Source organism: Fringilla coelebs (assembly GCF_963513975.1).
Source record: "Fringilla coelebs genome assembly, chromosome: 2".
Taxonomy (NCBI): Eukaryota; Metazoa; Chordata; class Aves; order Passeriformes; family Fringillidae; genus Fringilla; species Fringilla coelebs.
Window position 1 is genome coordinate 13,803,921 of NC_140029.1, and position 20,842 is coordinate 13,824,762.

The following is a 20,842-nucleotide window of genomic DNA, read 5'->3' on the forward strand; positions in this document are numbered from 1 at the left end:
GAGCCAAATTCAAATGTACAGAACCCAAAACTTCTGATCTCCTGGAAATACCATCTTATGGTAACCCCAGATGATGGCATGGAAATTCACCTCCAGCTCCTCAGCACCACATGCAACCAGTCAGGAGAAAAGCAGGTGGCTGGTTTTGGTTTGAAAGGTTGGGTTTGTTTGTCTATGTTAATTTACCTGTATTCTGGCAGAGACATTCCAGCAAATTCTAGTTTGCTGACCAAATGCTTGTCAGCTGGAAAATTTCCAAACACAGCAGCTGCATGGCATGCTCTCTTCACAGCAATGAGGATGCAGCTTAAATGTGCAGCAAGAAAAGCATAAACAGTCCCCTTTAAACTAATAAACTAATTAAAAATTCCTGCTTAATCCTGCTACCTTCAAAAGGCAGCGTTGAGAGACAAGTGAGTTTCAGGAGAATCCTACTCCACTTCTGTCAGAGCTCTGTCCCAAAACACTCACCTCTGGTCTCAGAACAGCCTTCCTGCAGGCCTGGCACACGGGGCCACTCCGGGAGAAACTCAGCGGAAGCCGACGCGTTCGATTCTGGCAAGTTGGCTCCTCGCATATTAACCAACCCTGCATAAAGGCAGAACACAGAAAAAAATTTTTTTTACTCTAAATTCAAGTTACAGCTTGTTTTATTCCATCTAAAAAATTAATCATAGCCAAGGAAGACAAATATCCCAACTTTAACACACTGTGTGAATCTGATACCATAATATGTATGAAGAAATGAAGGGTCCTTCAAGGACCTTGTTTAAACACAATTAATGGCAGACAACAAAGCTGGAGTCTTCTTGCTTCAAAATCCCACACTCTGCACGCTGCAGTCATCCCTTCTTTGAAATATACTCTGCTCTTCTCTTCTCCAGTTACAACAACACTAACATACAACAGGAGTATTTTATCAAGCTATATAGACCATTCAGCAGGACACTCCACTCCATTCAGCAAGATTTCTAATAAATTGAATATTTAAGTGAAATGCCATTTCTTTGCTTGCACTTTAGAGGGGAGAAACAGTTTTCTGTTTTCTGATGGCAGCGAGAAGCCTTCCTTTCTTCTTCTAAGTCTTTGAGGATGTTTTTTTTTTTTTTTTTCAGAAAGCTTCCAAGACTTCAACATAAACTGATTCCTTTAGGAAAATTTACGGTTTTACCAAATTAAAATGAAATAAAATCTGAGCCAATTTATTTTATGTCAGCTCAGGAAGACAATGCAAAAGGCTTCGCTTAAGAGTAAGCAAGAAGGAATGATTCCAGAACTGGTAAGGATGAATATCAGGCCAGGTTCAACCATAGGCTAAAAACAATGCCACACCTCCTCCCTAAGAACCACCGACAGAAGATACTTAAGGAATGGCAAAAGACAAAGGACACAGTAAAACTCTTCCAAAGATTTTCACAGCTTTTGGAAATAGGTCAAGGACCACCTAAATTACTGTCTCTGTATTCAGTGGTGACTGAATTAATGCATTAATAAGCCCGATGAACCTCATGTGCTTTTCAAACCCATGTAAACTTTTAGCATCTGCAACATCCAGCAGAACAACTATGAACCATATGAAAAAGCACATTATTTTTCTTGAAAACACACACATGCACGCAGCTTCTCTTTTAACACTTTCCAGTTCTTGCATCAGAAGAGACTAGGAATAATCATTCTGCATTCACCTTCTTTGTGCCACTCATGATTTTACAGACCTCCATCACATCATCACCTTCAATCAAAGTCTTTTCCAAACCACAGTCCTAATTTACTTAGTTGTTCCTTGCCTGGAAACCACTCCAAATCTTGGTTGCCCTTCTCTGAATCTTTCCCAGGTCTTTTTGGAAATGAGGCAGTGGTGGAAAATGGAACAAGTCGAGAGGGAGATGAAACCAGTACTGCACACTGTATTCCGGATAGCGATGAACATGAATTTATACAGGAACAAAATGGTATTTACCATCTTGTTCTCTGCACCTTTCTATCCTCAAGTTCTGTCTGTCCAGATCACACTACCAAGCATTTGGGCATTGAACAGGCATATCCAGAAAGATAGTTTTTATTTTTCAAGAATTCTATTTTTATTCTTTGCTATTAGGTCAATACATATACTGGGCACAAAATTAAGATTGGGTTTTTAGCATTTCCTCACTTCACCTTACTTGGCAGAGCATTTAAGCTTCTGTTGTTAACTGAGAAGTCAACTTAGTTTTCCTGCAACTGTTCTCAAGCAGTTCCTGCTTTTACCACCCTGAGCAGCTCAGCCCTATCAAACTGAATTTCAGACTATTGGCTGGTGATGTCTCTGCTGGGAATAGTGACTGGTTAATTTTGCCCATTTCCATTTTTTTGTTGCTCCTGCAAAGACGTTAAATCCAACCATATCTGGATTCCTGGTACTTTGACAGAAATGTTATGAATCAGAGGACAACTCAAAACATTGCTTGCTTCCATTCTTACCAGCTCTTTGACAAACTATCCCAATGTTGCACTCTGGCAACAACGTCTACCTAATTTCCACTTGGATTTCAACTTAAAAATATATTCTATAATAATTTCAGAAGTACTCAAAGACTGTTTCAGTTTTTCTTTATCTTTTTAAGATGAAACCTCAAATCCTTTCCAAATAACTTCATTCATTCCAGAGACCTCTCCTATTTTACCATTTTTACAGCCATGTCATATACTCATTATTATCCCACTTGGTGCCAAGACCATCAAAACACTTCCTGCTGCCCTTGCAGAGCAGAGCTTTTATGTCCATGTGGGCACACCAGAAAAACTGTGTGAACATCACGGCAATATCAATGTATGCAGCACTTCCTGAAGTGTTTAAGCCACAGTGCAGGAATGGAAAGAGTGTATTTACATATGCACTTAGATTCATTTCACCCAACTCTGACATCTACAGCCTGATACTCAGTTTAAGCTTTTCCATTATTATCCATTAGCTTACCCCATGATCCATTTATAGTAAATGGAGGAAGAAAATGCATCTCCAAAAGCAATTCACCTAACAGATTTTGGGATGCAGAAATCCTCCCTGCTCCAGACCCTCCTAATAAAGTAAGGGGTTTGGGAAACAGTATGATCAGTGTATCTGATCACTAAGTGTGAACTTTATTGTTATGTAGATCAGCAATGTAAATGATGACATTTAAACTGCAGCGAGAAAATGTCAAGAATTCAAAAACCTGTGATTTGCTCTCTTGCACAACTGTTGCCCTAGCAGTCCTAGCACCACTTTCTTTGTCATATACAATTTATTTATGACAAATACTTCAGAACTGACATTAGCAACCTAAGACACTGCTCACCAAGACTGAGCTATTTCACCAACACATGGTTCACTGTGAGAAATCCTAACTTAGGGCCTGACCTAACAGACACCTGACCTGTATCTTCTGAAGTCAGCAACACAAATGAGCCTCAAGTGAAAAAGACAGGCCTTGGCTTTGATTTTGCAAATGAACCTAAGATTTCCTCTAAAAGAGGTAGGTGTTTATTATGTTGTCTCACACTGATTAAATAACTCAGTTTAAACAGACATATAAGGAATAACCTTCTACCAAAAAAAAGCTACTTAAGGATAGCATTGAGATCTTCAGGCACTCACCTACATGAGTACCAATAATATCATTAGAGCCACTTTGAGGGAAAAATCAAAAACATTTTTGTAAGGATAATTAACTTTCACAGATCTTGCATTAAGTTAATTTTTTTAGAGGCAAAAGACACACTCTGTTTGGAAATTTGTTTACTCTGTGGCATCTCTATCTCCTATGAAACATCTGGCAGCAATATGACATAAACAGCACCTCAAAATACACAGCCAGGCAGGGGGAGGTGTGGAGAGTGTCCTCACCCATTCCAAAACCCTCCTGTTGAAGAGCATAATTTTTTCAGCTGTAACTATGAAAAGATTCTGTGTGCACAAAGAGAACATTCATGACTCAAAACATATTAAATGACTACATCTGAACTTTGAAGCAATTTGTTATATTAGAAAAACAAATAATGGAAACTGCTAGATAGTAAGATATTTTGTTAGGGAATGCAAGTGCAACTGAAAAAACAAAGCCTGGAATGGGAGCAGCATCCCACCTTCAGCTGAACAGAATACTCAAAAATAGACAACCATGAAAATAATGTATGATAAAAGTAACTGTGTTTTCTGCCATCTATTGGCCTTTTTTGCTAACAATTATGAAACAAAGGACTACACCACTCACAAGGTACAGTTTACAAGAGAATGTAGAGAAGGTCCTCTCAAACTACCACTGAATAATTTGAAGCAAGTTTCTTCATGCAATTGTTTCAGTCTAATGCAGTCACTGTTGAAGAAAGCACTGGGATGCTCTTCTGGTCACAAAAAACAGGTGAAAAAAGATTGAAAATCCCCTGACTTAACTAAAAAACCACAGCTTAGGATAAAAATAAACACTTAAATTCAACAGCTTACTATTATGCTTGTTTTCAGCTACTAAGAAATAATGATCAAAACATATAAGTTTTACTGAGCAGCACATTTCTCAATAAACTATATTCAAGAAATGAAGATTTAAGTTATTGCCTACAATAAAATGCCCAAATGTGTTGAGTAGATACTAACAAACTGGATGTCACTTCAAGTCATACAGAAAACAGTTAATGTCATTTGTATAGACTTCCCACCAGTTATAATTAACAGTAAAGAGGTCTTTTCTTCTTTGTCACCTCTCTTTTCAGGCCTTATTTGCGTTTGTTTGTACTTGCTATCTGTTAATCTCTCGTAACAAATGACAACAATAACTGTTGCTATTATGCATGGAAATTAAACATGTAGATAACTGTGTGAAGGGAGCTATTTTTGAAAAAAGCAGTATCAGAAACATGTAGCTCTTTATGTCTTCTGTTTTGCTTTGATAATTAAGCCATAGCCTTGATTTCTTTTAAACAAAAAACTTTTCCATGGTCATGCATGTTGCAATCAAATTCAATACATGCATTATGTTCTGATTCAATCTGTTCAAGTGCATTATTGTTAACCCTTATTTGATCCATGCCTATCATCTTCACTGAGCAAACAAAACCAATCCTTAATTTCCCAGCGGCTATCACTGAGTCTGTAAATTAATTTGTTGTACATCAAACAAAATCATAATAGGGAACCTTCAGCTTTGTTCTATTTGGTATCTGCAACACCGTGGGAAATGAAATAAAAGTTGACAGAGGGGGAAAAAAAAAGCAACTAGAGTTTCCAAACATCCTGGTCACAAATGCTCAGTTCATTTAAAAATATAAAAAAGTATGTGAAAAAACCCTGAAATACATGCACAATATAAAAGAAAATCCCTGAAGAGTATTAAGTCTGTGAACTGTAGCTAACAGGGAGAAATTTGCAAGTCAAAAGTAATTTTTGTTTCTTTGTAAGTCTATTCTTGAGAATTAGCCTCTCCTATTCTAATGATCAACAAGCATTAAAAATATTACCCCAAAATACAGAGGAAAGTGGTTTTGCAACAGCCTTTCAAACAGAAGTTGCTGGGGTCAACAATCTGCATTTACTGAGCTTTATCTTAATAATTTTTACAAGTTACATTTGACAATGTAGCTTCCTTGCCTGCTACAGCAGAGGACAGAATGTGCTTCCCCCTAAGACACTTGAGTTCTGCATCTGTTCCTGCCTTCAGTCTGGATGCTGAGGCACTACAACACTTTAAAAAGTTCACGTGGAATGAAAAAATGCCCTGGTAAAAAGCAGAAAGCTGCAAGCTCTGAAAATTATTCAGAAGTCACTGTCAGTTACTTTGAAGCTGAATTTACTTGTCATCCATGCTTGCTTCTCTGCAACCTTCCTCCCCACTGAAGACAATATTAACGTGGATTTTTGAAAATGGGATCTTGGGGGATGATGCCCAGTCTCAGGTGGCTGGCACATCTGAGCACACTACATCCCAAACCTGTGTCTCTAGCACTGCAGAGCTGAAGTTATCACCTTACACCATCAAACCCACCAGAAGGGAAGCACAGGAAACCAGCCTGAACACACTGTCCTAGTCAGCCTGCTGCTCACATCACTGATCAGCAAACCAGCTTTTGGAAGGCTGAATTTGAGAGACAATGCAATGAAGATTTTCTGATCCAGGTACCATTGTGAGCTGCTAATCAGAACACTTTCACCTCACACTGGCCTTTCTTTTCATACTACTCTTACAAAAAGATATTATTTCCACTCATTCCAAGACCAGAAGTCACAAAACCTGCTTTTCTGACAACATCCATTATTATAGACTGTACTGCCTAACAGGGCAAACCTGGCTGAAGCGACCTGAAATCCTCTGGAAGGATGAGGTTCCACCTCAGTACTGGATACTTTATCAATCTATTGATCCCCCCAAGCAGTATTAAAAGACAGATGATTTTATGAAGTTAAATCAGGCAACATTATGGCAACAGAGGACTTAACTCAGTGACCTGAAAGTTATGAGTTCCAATTGCAATATTTTGTTCCACACTGCAGTGTGCTCTCCCTGTCTGTGTCTTCTGAAAAAACACTTCTGAGTGGGGGAACAGACACGCTTTCCTAGTAGCAGACAACATGTCAGGAACTAGAACCACAACCTCTGTTTGCAAATTCTTTGGCCAATGGTTTCACTATCAGTAGTAACTACATCTTTTGAGAATTACATCATAATTTTACACTTTCAATGTGAAAGGTGACATGAATATTGACTTAAAGATGAGCTCTTGCTGTAAAGTCAGGAAAGTTTTTCTGCTGCATACCAGAAACCAAATTACTTGGAAGTAATTTCAACTTCTAATCTGCTTTCTCGCCTGTTCAGAACAAAGAAACACTCTAGTAACAATGCATCTGCCCCGCCTTGGTGAGACACCGGCAGGAAAGAAAGTCTGAATGTCAGAGTAAGAACTAGTGTCATGCACTGGAATTTCAGCAGACAAAGCAGACCTGAGTGACACCTATCTGCCGCTGCTAAAATGCCATGAAGAAACCCCTTCAGGTCAGGAATGCTATAATAAATGCTGAAATAAGACTCTTACCCACTTAGTAATGTGAATAAAACTTTACCTGCTTAGTAACATGAATCATAGAATCATTAGTGTTGGAAAAGACCTCTAAGCTCACAGTCCAACCATTACCCCAGCAGCCCACCTGCCACATCCACACACCTTCTGAACACTTCCAGGGATGGTGATTCCACCACTTCAGTGAATTTCAGCATAGCTTAGGTTCCTCAAGCAACACCCCACATTTTTGTGGGGAAATACACCAGATTAAAACTTCAGAGGATGCACTGTAATAAACAAACCAATTCTACTGCAGCTAGACACAAGAAAGTCACAGACTCATGTAACTTTTGAAAGGTTTTTTCCAGATGGAGGACTTGCTGGGGTCAGAACTGTCAGAGACGCACACCTGTCTCCTGCAGGAACAGTGACTCTCTGCAGAGCCCTGGTACCTGCCTGCTCTGGGCACTTCCCGTGGCTGCTTCATCCTGAATGTCCCTCCAGAGAGCTGCTTGAATGGCCTTATGGATGGAGGAACTGACCTGTGAGACCACCAAAGCAGAGCCAGTGTGGGGCACACTCATCAGGAGGGCTCCTCACAGGTGACACCCTAAGACATCTGACTTTGTCAAGTCTGTGTGTCCCCCCACAGCCTGAGCAGACACAGCCACTTCTCTGGAACTCGCAGCTACTAATGGAAACAGCCTGGAGATGAGATCATCTAAATTTATATAGGACTGGATGGACATAGGAAAGGGACACCTCCTGATGTTTAAAAGCCCACCTCATGGTCTCCCCCTCTTTGGGCACAGGAAAGAAAACACAAAGCAAATTCTTCATAAAGGCAAAATTCTAAGATAATTTTGTCAGAAAAAAAAAATCTGAAGGAAACAAAAAGAATGCGCTGCCACAGAAGAGCATAATATATCTGGAAAATGAGCCATCAGGCTTCCCTTCTTCCTTCCCCCCATAGAAAAATGACCACCATCAGAAATTAAGCCTTATAAAGGAGCATCTTATCTGTTTTGGCATTTTTCCTATCAAGGAATACCTCCTTGATAAGTAATAAACAGGCACACTATTTACAGGAATCATGCAAACCAACCCTAAAAAATGGAGTAATGAAGTTAAAAGCAATCACTGATGCAGAATTCTGGGTCAGCAACTTTTTCAGGATCCTTCAAAGCTTGATATGTTTCCAAGCAAATCAGTTACCAAGCACTAATGAAAACATGTATCTGTGACACCGTGAGAAAGACCTCAATTTATCTGTGAAGGAAATCCAGGGGACTTGCAAAGCCTCTTCCATTAGAGAGCTTGGACATATTGAGATCTCAAAGCAGTATAGGGAGAGACATTGTTATTGATGTATCAGGCATGCCAGCCTTTTTTCCACTTCAACAAAAAATTGATGGAGAAGCTCTCTCCACTTCTTTAATATGTTACTACAAGGAGATCAAATTGTACTAAACCAAAAGCCCTAATGTTATGTTCAAGAGATTCCATGCTGGAGAAGAGCTATGTCTGAACTCCATCTGAGAATTTTAAAATGTAAAAGAATTCCACAGTAAAGAGCATGTGCCAAGTCTCTCTGTCAGGCATAACTGAAACTTCAAAGTCAAAAACATCTTAGAACCAAGTTGAAATATTTGTCCTCCAATATGAGTATATAAGACAAAGATGATTTTCAAGAATATTTTAAGGTATTATACCACTGTAACATTTCATCATCTCTGAATAACAAATTCCTTTGATATTTTACAGACTCTTCAAATAAATTGTTTTATAAAAGGAACTGGGTCAAGAGTCCACTACTGATGCTGGCTGACTGGAGCTTTTATCTTTTTATTTTAAGTGGAATAGCTACCATGTTAAACATGGTGCCAAGCTTCTTGCAGCTGAAAGATATTGCAGCATATGCTTAGAACAGTGTAACATCTTAGGTTAGCATGAATTCTTTATATATTTACCCTACAGCTTCAATCCCTTACCCAGGGAATGCTGATTCTATGTTCTCTGATATTTTGTCAGGTGTTCTGCACATTTTGGCAAGGCAAATAGTTTTAGTAACTATTATATAAGAACAACTAAAATTAGTTCCTGAAATTTATACATAAAGGTAACTATAATGCATTAAGAAACTTGATCAGAGATCCAGCATAGTATATGACTATTCAGATCACAAGAGAAGGACCTATTTTATCAACTCACTCTTGGCCATTGACTTCATATTAACTTTTCTCTTTCTGTACAAAAAATACTGTAGCTAGCTTCTCATCCAGAAAAAAATAGGTTACATTTCCCAGTAAGAGTATTTTTAGTCTGATGTTACCTGATCATCCAATTTAGGGAAAATGTAAACAGTGACCACAGCATTTCACACTCCATTTCATGCTGCCTCACTTCAATGGAAGTTGGATGATACGAATTCAATTGCTTTTCTAAGCATTTCCTTATTTTCAGAGCTTCTTGAATTTTGGCCTGTATAACTGATCAGAATTCAGCTGTGGGATGCAGTAGATAACAAAAACTCATATAAAGAAAGGAAATTCTTATCCTGGAGGTTCACTCTCCTCCTCAGAATTCCACATTATCCAGGGTGATGAACAGACAGACACGATCTCTTCGGAAAAATACAAAACTGTCTGTTAAATGAAAGATGAAATGAGGAAATATCCTTTTGAAAGTGTATTACTTGAAAGCAGCACAGGCCCTGGAGAAGACTGGTTATATACCCAGTATTATTATCACATGACCCACATTAAAGGATGCTATCAGCCAGTAACTTCCTAGTGGAAGGCAAATGATCACTTTAACACACAGTGCTGGCAATGGAAAAGGACACCCACTCCAAAATACTCCTGCTCTCAGAGACACTCATATCTGTTATCCCACTTCCCCACTAGAAAACTGCCACCCCAAAGGCACCTGACATCAGCGGGAACTACACCTACACAGGACCAGACAGAAGGTCCAAAGCAACTACACAAACTGCAGTTGAAGGCAATGTAATTACACTGACTTGTTACCTTAAAGAAAGCATGAATGAGGACAAACACAACCTGAAATTCTCCAAACACAAAATGTACTTTTATTTTAAAAAAGCTGGTAATACTAGAATGGTAAAAGCTCTGATGGAGATTCCAGGTGGCCATTTGAGAAGTGAAGCTGCCAAGTGCACTGCCAAGTGCAAAATACTCCCCTTTGTATTTTATGGAAAATGGCCATTAATTTGAGAGGATTTAACCCACAACAAAATTCTGTCCCATAGCATACTTTTTAGGAGTTCCTTCAGAACTTGCATATCTCACAGTTCAACCAGCAATGAATCACTGCTGTGAGGCAAAGTCAGACACAGAACCTCAAATGCCTGTTTAGAGGCTACCAGAAATGAAAGCCTGTAGAGTTTCAAGAATGGTGTTTTGTAATTCTGAATATTTCAAAATAATAGAACTTGAATTGCATTCTAATCCATAACTGGAAAAAAATTAAAAAGGAGGAAACCATTTAAGACCAAAAGAAAACTTCATTATTTTCAAGAAAACATTATTTGCAGCACTGTCATAACAGTTTTACCACTAAAAGTATTGGAGGTGTGTGTATGTGATCAAAGCAAGAGATAACTGAAGAAGCAAGAAATGCACCTTAGCTTTCTTCCCCCCTCCCCCAAGAACTGAAACACTCAAGCTAAATTCAAAAATGTTTTAAACAAAATTATCAAACAAGACGTAAGTGAAAAATACCTTGTAGGTCAATGTAAGAATTTTACATGTTATTAAAAATTGATTTTTTTAAGATAACTTTAGATGTACAGTCACATGTCATTTCATAAAAGTTATTTGAAACTTATTGATCTCATTTGTGCAAAGCCCAGGCTCCATCATCAGCCTGCTGAAAGGATAATAGAGCACTCCAAACCCTTGTGATAGATTTGATGCAAACAGTGGCCCTCATTTTAGCACATGTAATAGCACCACAAGTGGACAAATTCCAACTTTAACAGTTGTACATTACAAACTAAATTAGCAAATATGTTCTGCTTTACTTCACATCAAATCCAATACCTTGGTCTTCTTACCTTCACTAAAATAAGGTTCTAGGCACCAAAACACAGCACAAAAGATTAAAAAGTCTTCTCAGCCTAACACACCACTCACAAAGAGACCCAGCTATTACCAACAATTTTATTTCACTTAAGACAAACTGAAAACAGCTAAAATGGACTTTGAGCAAGCAACTGAGAGAAGACATACTTAAAATGACTACGCATGGAAAACTAAATTGAGAAAAGGATCAGTGAAAGAAGCCTTATGGATTTTTGCACCGAGAGTGAAAACCTCTAGAAGGATATTTAAGTCCATTCTGCCAAAATACTCTCCCTATTCACACAACTCAAAGGAAACCATATTCTTAGGCTACAGTAGGTCACAACTAAGTACAGTACCTTGCTTCAGAAAGAATTTTGCTTTGTCTGTCAACTATCAACAAAGCACAAAGAGCTCATACAGCCCATCCATGTATTGCTTGTCAAGGAGTCTAGCAACATACAAACAGTAAGAATTCAAAAGATTTCTTAAAAACTGTGTCTCTAGTTTGGTTAGAAAGCTAAAAACATTCTACTGCCCCCGATCATTACACAATTCTATTATCTTCCTTCTCCCCTCAAATTTTTGTACAGTCCTTGAATTTCTCAGATTTGTCATGCTGAACTTCCTGCAAGACTTCCTGTCAGATGTAAGATAGAACACACAAAGGTTTTGCTCATATACATGGCACCTACAGTAAGGTTTGTAGTATAAATATAAATAAACTCTAGTATAAATATCAGGCTGGTAAAGAGACAAAAAGATTGTTTATATGAAGCATTTATCTCTGCAATATGGTTATGAACATCTCTGAATGCTGAAGGAGTTAACAGAGTTCCAAAAACTTTAGAAGCGGTAAGACATGTACGTGGGTATGTAAGTTCAGAGGAGCTCAAAAGAGTTAAAGGTAATGGCAGAGAAAGGGGTCTCCAGAGTCTGGTCACCTTAAACTAGAGAACTTTAAAGCATCACTAAGCAGTGTTTGTTCATTTAAGTTTAATTATTTTCTCCTCGAGAAAGGCACTAATGAAACTGAATATCTTTCATGGTTTCGAAGAGCAGTCTGAATGGTCTGTAAACAGGACTGGGGGCAGACGAGAGAACTGGCTGAGCCAGGGGGTTGCTAGGTGATGCAGAATGTAAACCCACAAACTTGTTCAGGTTTACTTTGCTTTCATGCTGCTCTCACACAGGCTCTCCAAAGTTTTAAGAATTAATTTCCAGGTAGCTATTTAAAAAACAAGACGTAAAAATAATTAAAAAAGAAAACTCCTTAATCCTCCTCACCTCTTCCCTCTCTTCCCCTGCCATCCCCCCAAGAATGATAAAGGAAAGACAAAAGGAAATTCACAGAACTAAAGTGCAGGAAACCATTCCCTCTATATTCTTGTATTTAACTGTTGAAGACTGGTCATTATGAAAAAATTTTAATATTTTCTACTTGATTTTTGCTTCTGTAAATGTAAATAAAAATGAATTCTGGAACAATACATTGAGCCTTTAAAATACTTAAACTGAATACACAGTCTTATTTACTAACATTTCCACCACAGATCACAAAAGCAAACTTTTCAGTCCAGCCATGTGTTTCTACCTCCACCCTTTTCAGAGCTGTGATTATTTTTTTTCTCCCCTAAAGTATCTGATCAGAGATTGTCCGGTAAGAGCACTTTATTAGATCATCAGTCAGAGGGTTTTACAAGCACCAAGAGCTATGGGCTCAAATGCAGCACATCAGTTTTAATAGCCCAAGGTCTAATAGTAAACTGCAGATACTGCTGAGAACTTTCCATGCACTGAACTCTTGAAAAAGCACCATCTCTCAAGCTTAAATGCAGCTGCCTCTTTCAATGCCGCAAATGGGTAAATTTGACAAAAAAGCCACCATTAAGACTACATGAAAGGCTCAAGACAACATCCTTTCAATGCTTTGTACTTCAGTAATCAGATGTACTTACTCACCCCCTCCCCCAAACCCGATCAAGAACTATTTCTGAATGGTAGGAAATAATTCCACTTTGTACATCTTTTAGTTAATCAAGACTTTCTATTCAGCAATTTGACCTTTTGTTCAAAACAGGATTATCAGTTTTTTCGCCAGTTACCAAGGGCGACTCGCATGGTGAACATAATTGCAATAATTTGCAAAACACCATGGCAACCCACATTACAACTAGGTAAATACTGGTCTTTTGTGCTACATTGTTATTTTCAGAGATGCTGAAGTCAAAGAACGAATGACAAATGAACACAAAATTTATATTTGCTTTGTCTCAAAAGAGAAGAAAATTGATAACAAGAATTGGAGGGAAACCGACTACAGCTGTAATTTCTAACTTGATTAATTAGGATGGTAACAGTCCTTAACAGTATATTCAACAAACAGCCCTGACTTAGTCTCTCCACCCACCTCTCTCCCTTTCTACACTACTACCACTAACCCCCACCCCAGACAAATTTTTTCAGCTAGGAGAACAAACAACTCCATTTGCTCTTTTCTTCAACTTAATGGAATCCTTAATTACAGAATATTGTTCTCCTGCTCTTCATTACACTGAAAACTGAAAGTGAGAGAGAGAGGAGGAGGAGGAGGAGGAAGACGGTGCCAAGCAGACAGGGTAGCTACAGTCATCCTCCCTGCCTTTGCTTTTTTTGTCTGTAGCAGATCTAAAGATGAGATGGCATTTTTTGTGGGCTTTTTTTTCCCCTCTTTTTAATATCAGCAGCTGTTGTACAGCAAATAATTAAGTAAACTAGTGCTCAAGTTCTCTCCTGGCAGCATAAATAAGACATGAAAGCTTAAGTCAAGTCATGATTAAAATCCAAATCAGAGAGGAAACAGCTGCTTAAAATAATAAAAAAAAAACCTCTTAAAATTTTCAGACTGGGTGGCTTCTAACAGAATACCTACAGTATTAAAACATTTTCCAATGGATAGAATTAAAATATACAATAGATAAATATTTTTAAACTTCATTTCTTTACAATTGTAAAGAACTTATTGTTACAGTATAGTTTACAGTATAGGCTTCCAGTAAGATTCCAAGAAATCACACTAAAACCAAATTTTGAGAAATAGCTCGGAAATATAGAGAAGCAATTTTGCCTAAGGAAAAAAAAATTCTGGAAACTGTTACCAATGGATGTCACAATGAATTTGCTGTATTTTACTGGAACCAAGTTCTGTGCTGAAACATTTATTATGCCACAGTGAGCTGACTGAAGAGTTGAGAGCTTAATTTTCATTATATCATTAATAAAAACAAGTTATGCCTTTATACAGACCAAATCTTGTCATCAGATGCATGCATATGTACCTTGTGAAATGCAATGGCACCCTTTAGCAATAGATTTCCACATACAGAGTGGATGAGAAATATATTAAGCTCAAGAAGCCTGCAATCAGAAGCCAGGGTAATCCTCATCTCAGTACTGTATGTACAAATCATGTGTCAATTTAAAGGGCCATATCTATATTTTAATTCTTTTGAATGTACTGGATTGCCTTTACAAAAAAACAGGTTTTTGAAGTGAAAAAGAGCTACTGCTGCATCCCTATGTGCTGGGAACACTGGAGAGAGTATGCAGCAAAATGAAAGAGATGGAAACAAAGTGCTAAAGTCAACTGAACACGGCCCCAGGGTGCTGAAATGCACCACTGCCACCACAGAGATCCTCCGTGCTGCTGGACAAGCCACTTCCAGTTCACTGAACAGACCCACAAAGCAATGAGCACTGCAGGAATCAGTTTAGACCCAACTGCAACCTGAAAGTTCTTCTTCAGGCAGTTAGTACTACACACTACAAAAACAGGTCCTTTGATCCACAAATTGGGCACCCAAACTTATGAACACATTCGATGTTCATTCCCCTGTGCCTCATCTCTGACAAATAGAAATAATAATTGGCCTGTCGCTTAACACACAGCTCTTGTAAAGATGATTTTTAAGAGCCACTTGATCCTGCAGTAAGTGTGCCACAGAAAACTCCATGAGAAAATAAATAATCCTAGGCAAAGTTTCAGTGAGTGCATTCAATAAGGTCAAAGCATCCACAATGCAATGGAGAGAAACAAATACAGACCAGCTGCTCATCTAATGAGTGCTGTCCCACCTGTACACACTGAAAAAAGCACAGAAAGGGATAACACCATACATAAATGACCTGCACTAAACTTAAGTAAGCAGTATTCACTCTAGATCTTCAACTTTCAAATGCCCAACTCTGTAGTATCAAAATCCCTCTTCTATTTAATTTTTTTTTAAAAATCCATTCTTCTTCAAAACAGCGTTTAAAGTAATACATAGAATTTGCTTCTGGAAATAAACAGAGTAGCCCATAATAACTTTCTATCTCCTCTGAAAGCACTGCCTTTTGCCCAGTATTCCCCAACAGCAGAGGCAGGAAAATATTTATGAATTCTCTCATGCTTTTCTTTTTCCATTCAACCAATCACATTCCAATATAAGTGCTTGGCTTTTGTGCCCAAACTTTCACAGGCAATCCCCACCCACACCTGCCTCCTCATGCTATTTCAAGCCCACCTGCCCAGCCAGCTGCTTATTCAGCAGATACCATATTTGAATATTCTAATTCAACCAACTCCAGTCAATGCAGCTTCTTTGCTTTTAGTTTCATCTACAGTCAATCAGGTCCAGCTCCAGTCTCATGTGCCATGTTCCAGTCTCTCTTCCTTATTTGCAGTCAATTTTTGCAAGCATTTTTGGGTTGGTTTCTTGGTTTTATGGGGCTTTTCTTGGTTTTTAATTATTAATCATGCCTAGGCCCCTGCTCCACACTATAGATTTTTCTTAAAGTTTTGTAAAATTATCAAATCTAGATGGATTTTCTTTAGATGATAAAAGACAACAAAGAGAAAGGAAGAAAGAAGGATAAAATATCTACTCTTCCTCATAGCCAAATGTTAAAGACTTCAAAGCCATAGCACCTACATTTTGGGTGTGCAAGGTCACCTGAACGACATTAACAGTGCTTTTACTGCAATGTCCTAAAATAAGCAAGTGATTATAATTCAAGCATGACTGTGGTCTTCAATTGAACTGATTTATATTAAATCAGATCTCCCCTCTCAGGACCTCACTAGGCAGGTTCAGACACCAAGATGTTACATTTAAACTCCAACTTACTTTCCTTGGAACTTTGATTTGGAATAATTATACCAAATCTGTAGCATACTTTATTCTGAGATAATAAACATACACGGCCCTACTCAACTCCACCTTAAACGAGATTTTTCCTCCTGCTACTGTTAATTAAACAAAGCATCAAACTTAGTTTAAGAAATCTCAAAGAACCTTTTGTGAAGTATTATGGGATGGTTAGGCTTCCTCCTTGGCTTCTCCTCAGGTTTCCATTTCTGTAATTCCTCTCAACACTTGCCCAGAACTCTTTCCTCCCGTCTCCTTCGGTTGTTCTCAAACTTTGCCTTAGACCTGCCTATTTTTTTTGAAGAAGAGAGCTCTTGTTCTGCCTCCCTACTGACTTTAACTTAATTTGCCTTTCCACTACTGTCAGACTGCAGAGTTCTTCACTTCTTCAGAAGGGACTGATGCTCATATCACTTCCATGTTAATTACAAATGCCTTCTGAGGAATATCTCCATACATGGCACACCATCTGCTCCAGATGCAGCCTGGAGATTAAGACAAGAGGTCAAAGGGATACAGAATTTTGAGAGAGTTTCTATCATTTCTATTAATAATTAAGAATTTCAAAGGATTATAAACTGAGTGTATCTGCTACTTGCTCTAAGGAACTGATCTCCTGCAGCCAAGTGAAGTCAGAAAGAAACAACAGCATCTCTGAAGAGCTGTTGTGGATTAGTTGAAGACAGAAAAAAATGCTTCATTTAGTTTTGAAAAAATGTTACTCCATTTTAGGTTAAAATTCCAGCCAAGACACAACTTTAGACAAATTTGGCATTCAAAATAGCAAGGCAGACACCTAAAATGTGGCAATACTTAAAAATGTTATGACCTAATTTTTCAGAACTTATACCCATGTGATACATGGTAAATTTTATTAAAATCTGCTTTGAGGTTAGTATGAACAAAAGCAGAAGGACAAGGGTTCAGGGAGAACACAGCAGAAAGTGGGTGGTTTTGCATGCTGTTTTTTAAAAAATCTCTTAAACTATTCTGGACACCAACTAAAGTAACCAGATGGACCTTTAAAATTGATGCTCTTGAGTAAGCACTAAAAAAAAGCCAACTCAACAGAAATAAAGGCCTGTCATAAACCCACTGAACTAAAAAACATTAGAATGGAGAAGAGACTGACTGTTTTCTGTTGCTTCTGGTGACAGACACAGAAAGCAAAATAACAACATTTCTGTTGCAGTGACTTTTTTTGTTTTAACCTAACACTCAAAATTTTTATTTAGTAAATCACATTCAGTAAGAACAAGCTGCATAAAATCAGCATGTAAAGGATCATCCTTCAAATGCATTATGCTTTTGTTTTTTATAAAGGTTAGCTGCTACCAAGACCTGCAAGGCCCTTAAAGCCAACAGCTCAATACTGAAATTGTATAGCCCAGGGAGGCCTTTCCAACTGCCAACTCCTGAGAGCAGAACAGGTTATTTGTTACATGCTGTCTGCTAGGAAAAAAACTTGCTATGGTGTAGGTTCTTTGAGTTTATAGTAGACATACCATACATGTTGCTCCAATTCTCTAGAACTAGTATTTTCTAAAATCTAGAAAATATTTAATTTAAAAAAAAAATCTGAATTTCATTATGACAGGTAAAGAAAAATTAAATGTCTGGAGTAGAAGACTGTGACTACTTAGAAACTAATGTTATGAGCTCATCATATTTCATATGGGTAAAAGAACAGTTCCAAACAACTTGAAAGTCCTCTCTCTCAAGGTAAGGAAAATTACAAGTAAATTTTAACTTGCACATATAAAATATAAGTATAAAAAATGCAGACTGGAAGTTGACAGCTGCTGATATAAATCAGAAGTTTCCCAAAGTAGAACACTACTAAGGAAAATTAGATATTAACTAAGAATGTAGAAACAAAGCAATAGTGTAATGGAAACAAAAAAGAATTTACAGTAGAAAAAATCAGAAATGCAACTTTCGTCTGTATTTTGGAAAAGCACAGTAACAGCATAGTAGCAAATAAGGACGAAAAACTATGTTCTGATTTGCTAACAAGAAAGTACTTAATAGGCCCTCAAAATTCAGCATATTCATAGAACAAATCCTGGAACTCAACAGTCCTATTAGAGCCAAGATGATGTTACTTGCTGAACTTGCCAACCCTCAAAGCTGCCTCAAATGACTGAGACCCAATATGAACCAAAATGACAAATTTCCTTGAAATAGTTACACAAGCAAATCAGAACAATCCATGTAACTGTTTCTATGTATCAGTCTAACATTAACCTAAGGAAAAACAACAGAAATACTGAAAAAGACTTTAAGTGATCAAGAATTTAAGCACAGGAATGGAATTAACATCAGTCTATATTTTATACAGAAAAGCCTCAAACAAACATGGCAGCTCATTTTTTTTGGTAAGATTATAGGTTTGGTCAAGAAAGGCAGATATACTCCAAATAATCTCTTGAATGACATTTGATTAAGTTTCAAAGGACACTGCATTAAATTAGCATTGCACAGTGTTAATGAAGTACACATGAAATGGATTAAGAGGTGCACAGTTGACGCATCTCAAAAATCAATTGCCTATAAGACAAAGTGATGACAGTCAAGTAAGCATTTGTCAATATGGCATGCAGAGGGATGTTGCAGGTGTATCACAACAAAAAGGTTACACTAACTCTTTTTACACCACTGATTAGTAGAAGAGAGGAATCAATTTAGACAAAATTCACTGATGACAAAAGCAGAACAGCAAATAATAATAAGCATGAAGAAATTGTTTTGGAAAACCTTGTTCATTTGACACAAAATACACATTAGTTCAGCGAAACAAAAGCAACACACTGGGAACAAAGACTACAGCTCACCCCTGCAGAATGGAAATACAGTACACCAGAAATTACCACCTGAAAAGGAATCATGGCAGACAAGTTATTCAACATCAGCTTTAAAGGCAGACCTAGCAAGATGTGGAGATTGAATGGTGAAGAACTGAGTATGAGAAATTAGCTGAATTTCTTCAAACACATGGGTGAGAACGATACTGGAACACACACAATCCTGGTGGCAAGAGTCAAAAAGAAAAAAAGCAAAAAAACCCGCTATGCTGAAGAGCTATAAACCATGTCTGAAGGTGTTGAAAAAAGAATAGCAGCAGACCTTGAAGAGCATTCTCTTACCATCACAAAATGGGACTGAGAGGTGACCTGAGAAAAACGAGTAGGTATATTCATGGGGAAAAAGCAACAGGCAGCATAGTGCTCTTGAATCTAGAGAAGAAAGGAATAACATCAGCCAGTGCTCAGAAAATCTTGATGGATTGAAAACTGGCTCAGTGTCTGGGCCCAGCATGGTGACCAGTGGAACAGACTCTAGCTGGAGACCAGTAAACACCAGTATAGCCCTGGGGTCCAGTCCCACTCAGATCTTCTACTGAGGAGCTGTGTGATGGAGCACAGAGTACCCCTGGTGAGCGTGCTCATGGCACACAGCTGGTGAGCCTGAACCGAGCACCAGCCAGCAAAATGCTTTTGCCTCTCTCATCACATCCCAGCAAGCCCTTTGGTGTGGTTGGCATGATTCTGTCAGAGATGACCAGCAGGGAAACATGGAGAAGGCTTTGGTAGAACCTCTCACCCTGCATTACAAGAAATATGTAGGTGTGAAGCCCACCTAAGCCAGTCCTGATGTTCAAGGACTGCAGGGAAAGGCTGACCCACCCTTTGCATGGGCTGATGCTTGGCTCAGGGAAGACCATTGTCTTTAGAAAGAGTAATCTGCAACAGAATGAAGACACTTATGCCACTCCCTCACCACCCAGATATTTGCTAACCAGAATAATTTACCTTGACTTCTCTGATTAGTTACCTCTGATCTTTTTGAATTAAATCCTCCCCTCCTCAAATACCTATCTTTAGGCTTTCTTCTCTTTTAAATTGGCTTTAGCACAACTCAGGTGTTATTAATTTCTCAAGAACTCAAGAAGACAGCAATAGAGACAAATGAGAGAGGTCAGAGGATGGGAAAGGCGGGCAAACAAATTAAAAGCAAACACTAGCAACAATTCAGATTACTTAGCTTATATTTTCAGGGAAAAAATATTCCAATTGTTTCCCAAATTCCATCAGATGGAATCAGTGTGTGTATACATGTATCTGTACGCATTTACATATGTGATACATATCCACAAACACCCACATAAAATTAAAATTTCCTTTCTTTTTGAATTTCTGTGGATGGAAATTCAAGTCAGGTAACAAATCCTTAGGAAAACAGTGTGTGAAACTTTAAGCTGATACTCCAAATAGTTTTGTTTCCTTTGGTGGTTTTCGTTTGTTTGGTTTTGGTTGGGGTTTTTTTGTCAGTTGTGAGGGGTTTTGTAAATGGAATTAAAAATCACATACACACATAATGTATGGGTGTAATACGTACAGAATACTTTATGTATGTTTTAGAAATATTTAAAGAAATACACTAAGCTAATGGGCCCCCTCTGTTACTATGGTAATAAGCATTTTGTAAGAGGATATAAACACATAAAAGGTGTTTTTACTTCATATTGATACTAATCCACTCTCACATGTAATAAAACACACAAAGTAAAAGAAACTGAAA

General features: G+C 38.0%; 1 protein-coding gene across 1 annotated transcript in view; it reads right to left on the minus strand.

Annotated features, from left to right (window-relative positions):
- Nucleotides 1–20,842, minus strand: part of POLA1 (DNA polymerase alpha 1, catalytic subunit) — a 184,153-nt gene that overhangs the window by 61,361 nt on the left and 101,950 nt on the right. Inside the window, 1 exon segment of the mRNA XM_084226424.1 lies at nt 472–588. Coding sequence (XP_084082550.1) covers nt 472–588 — 117 coding nt within the window.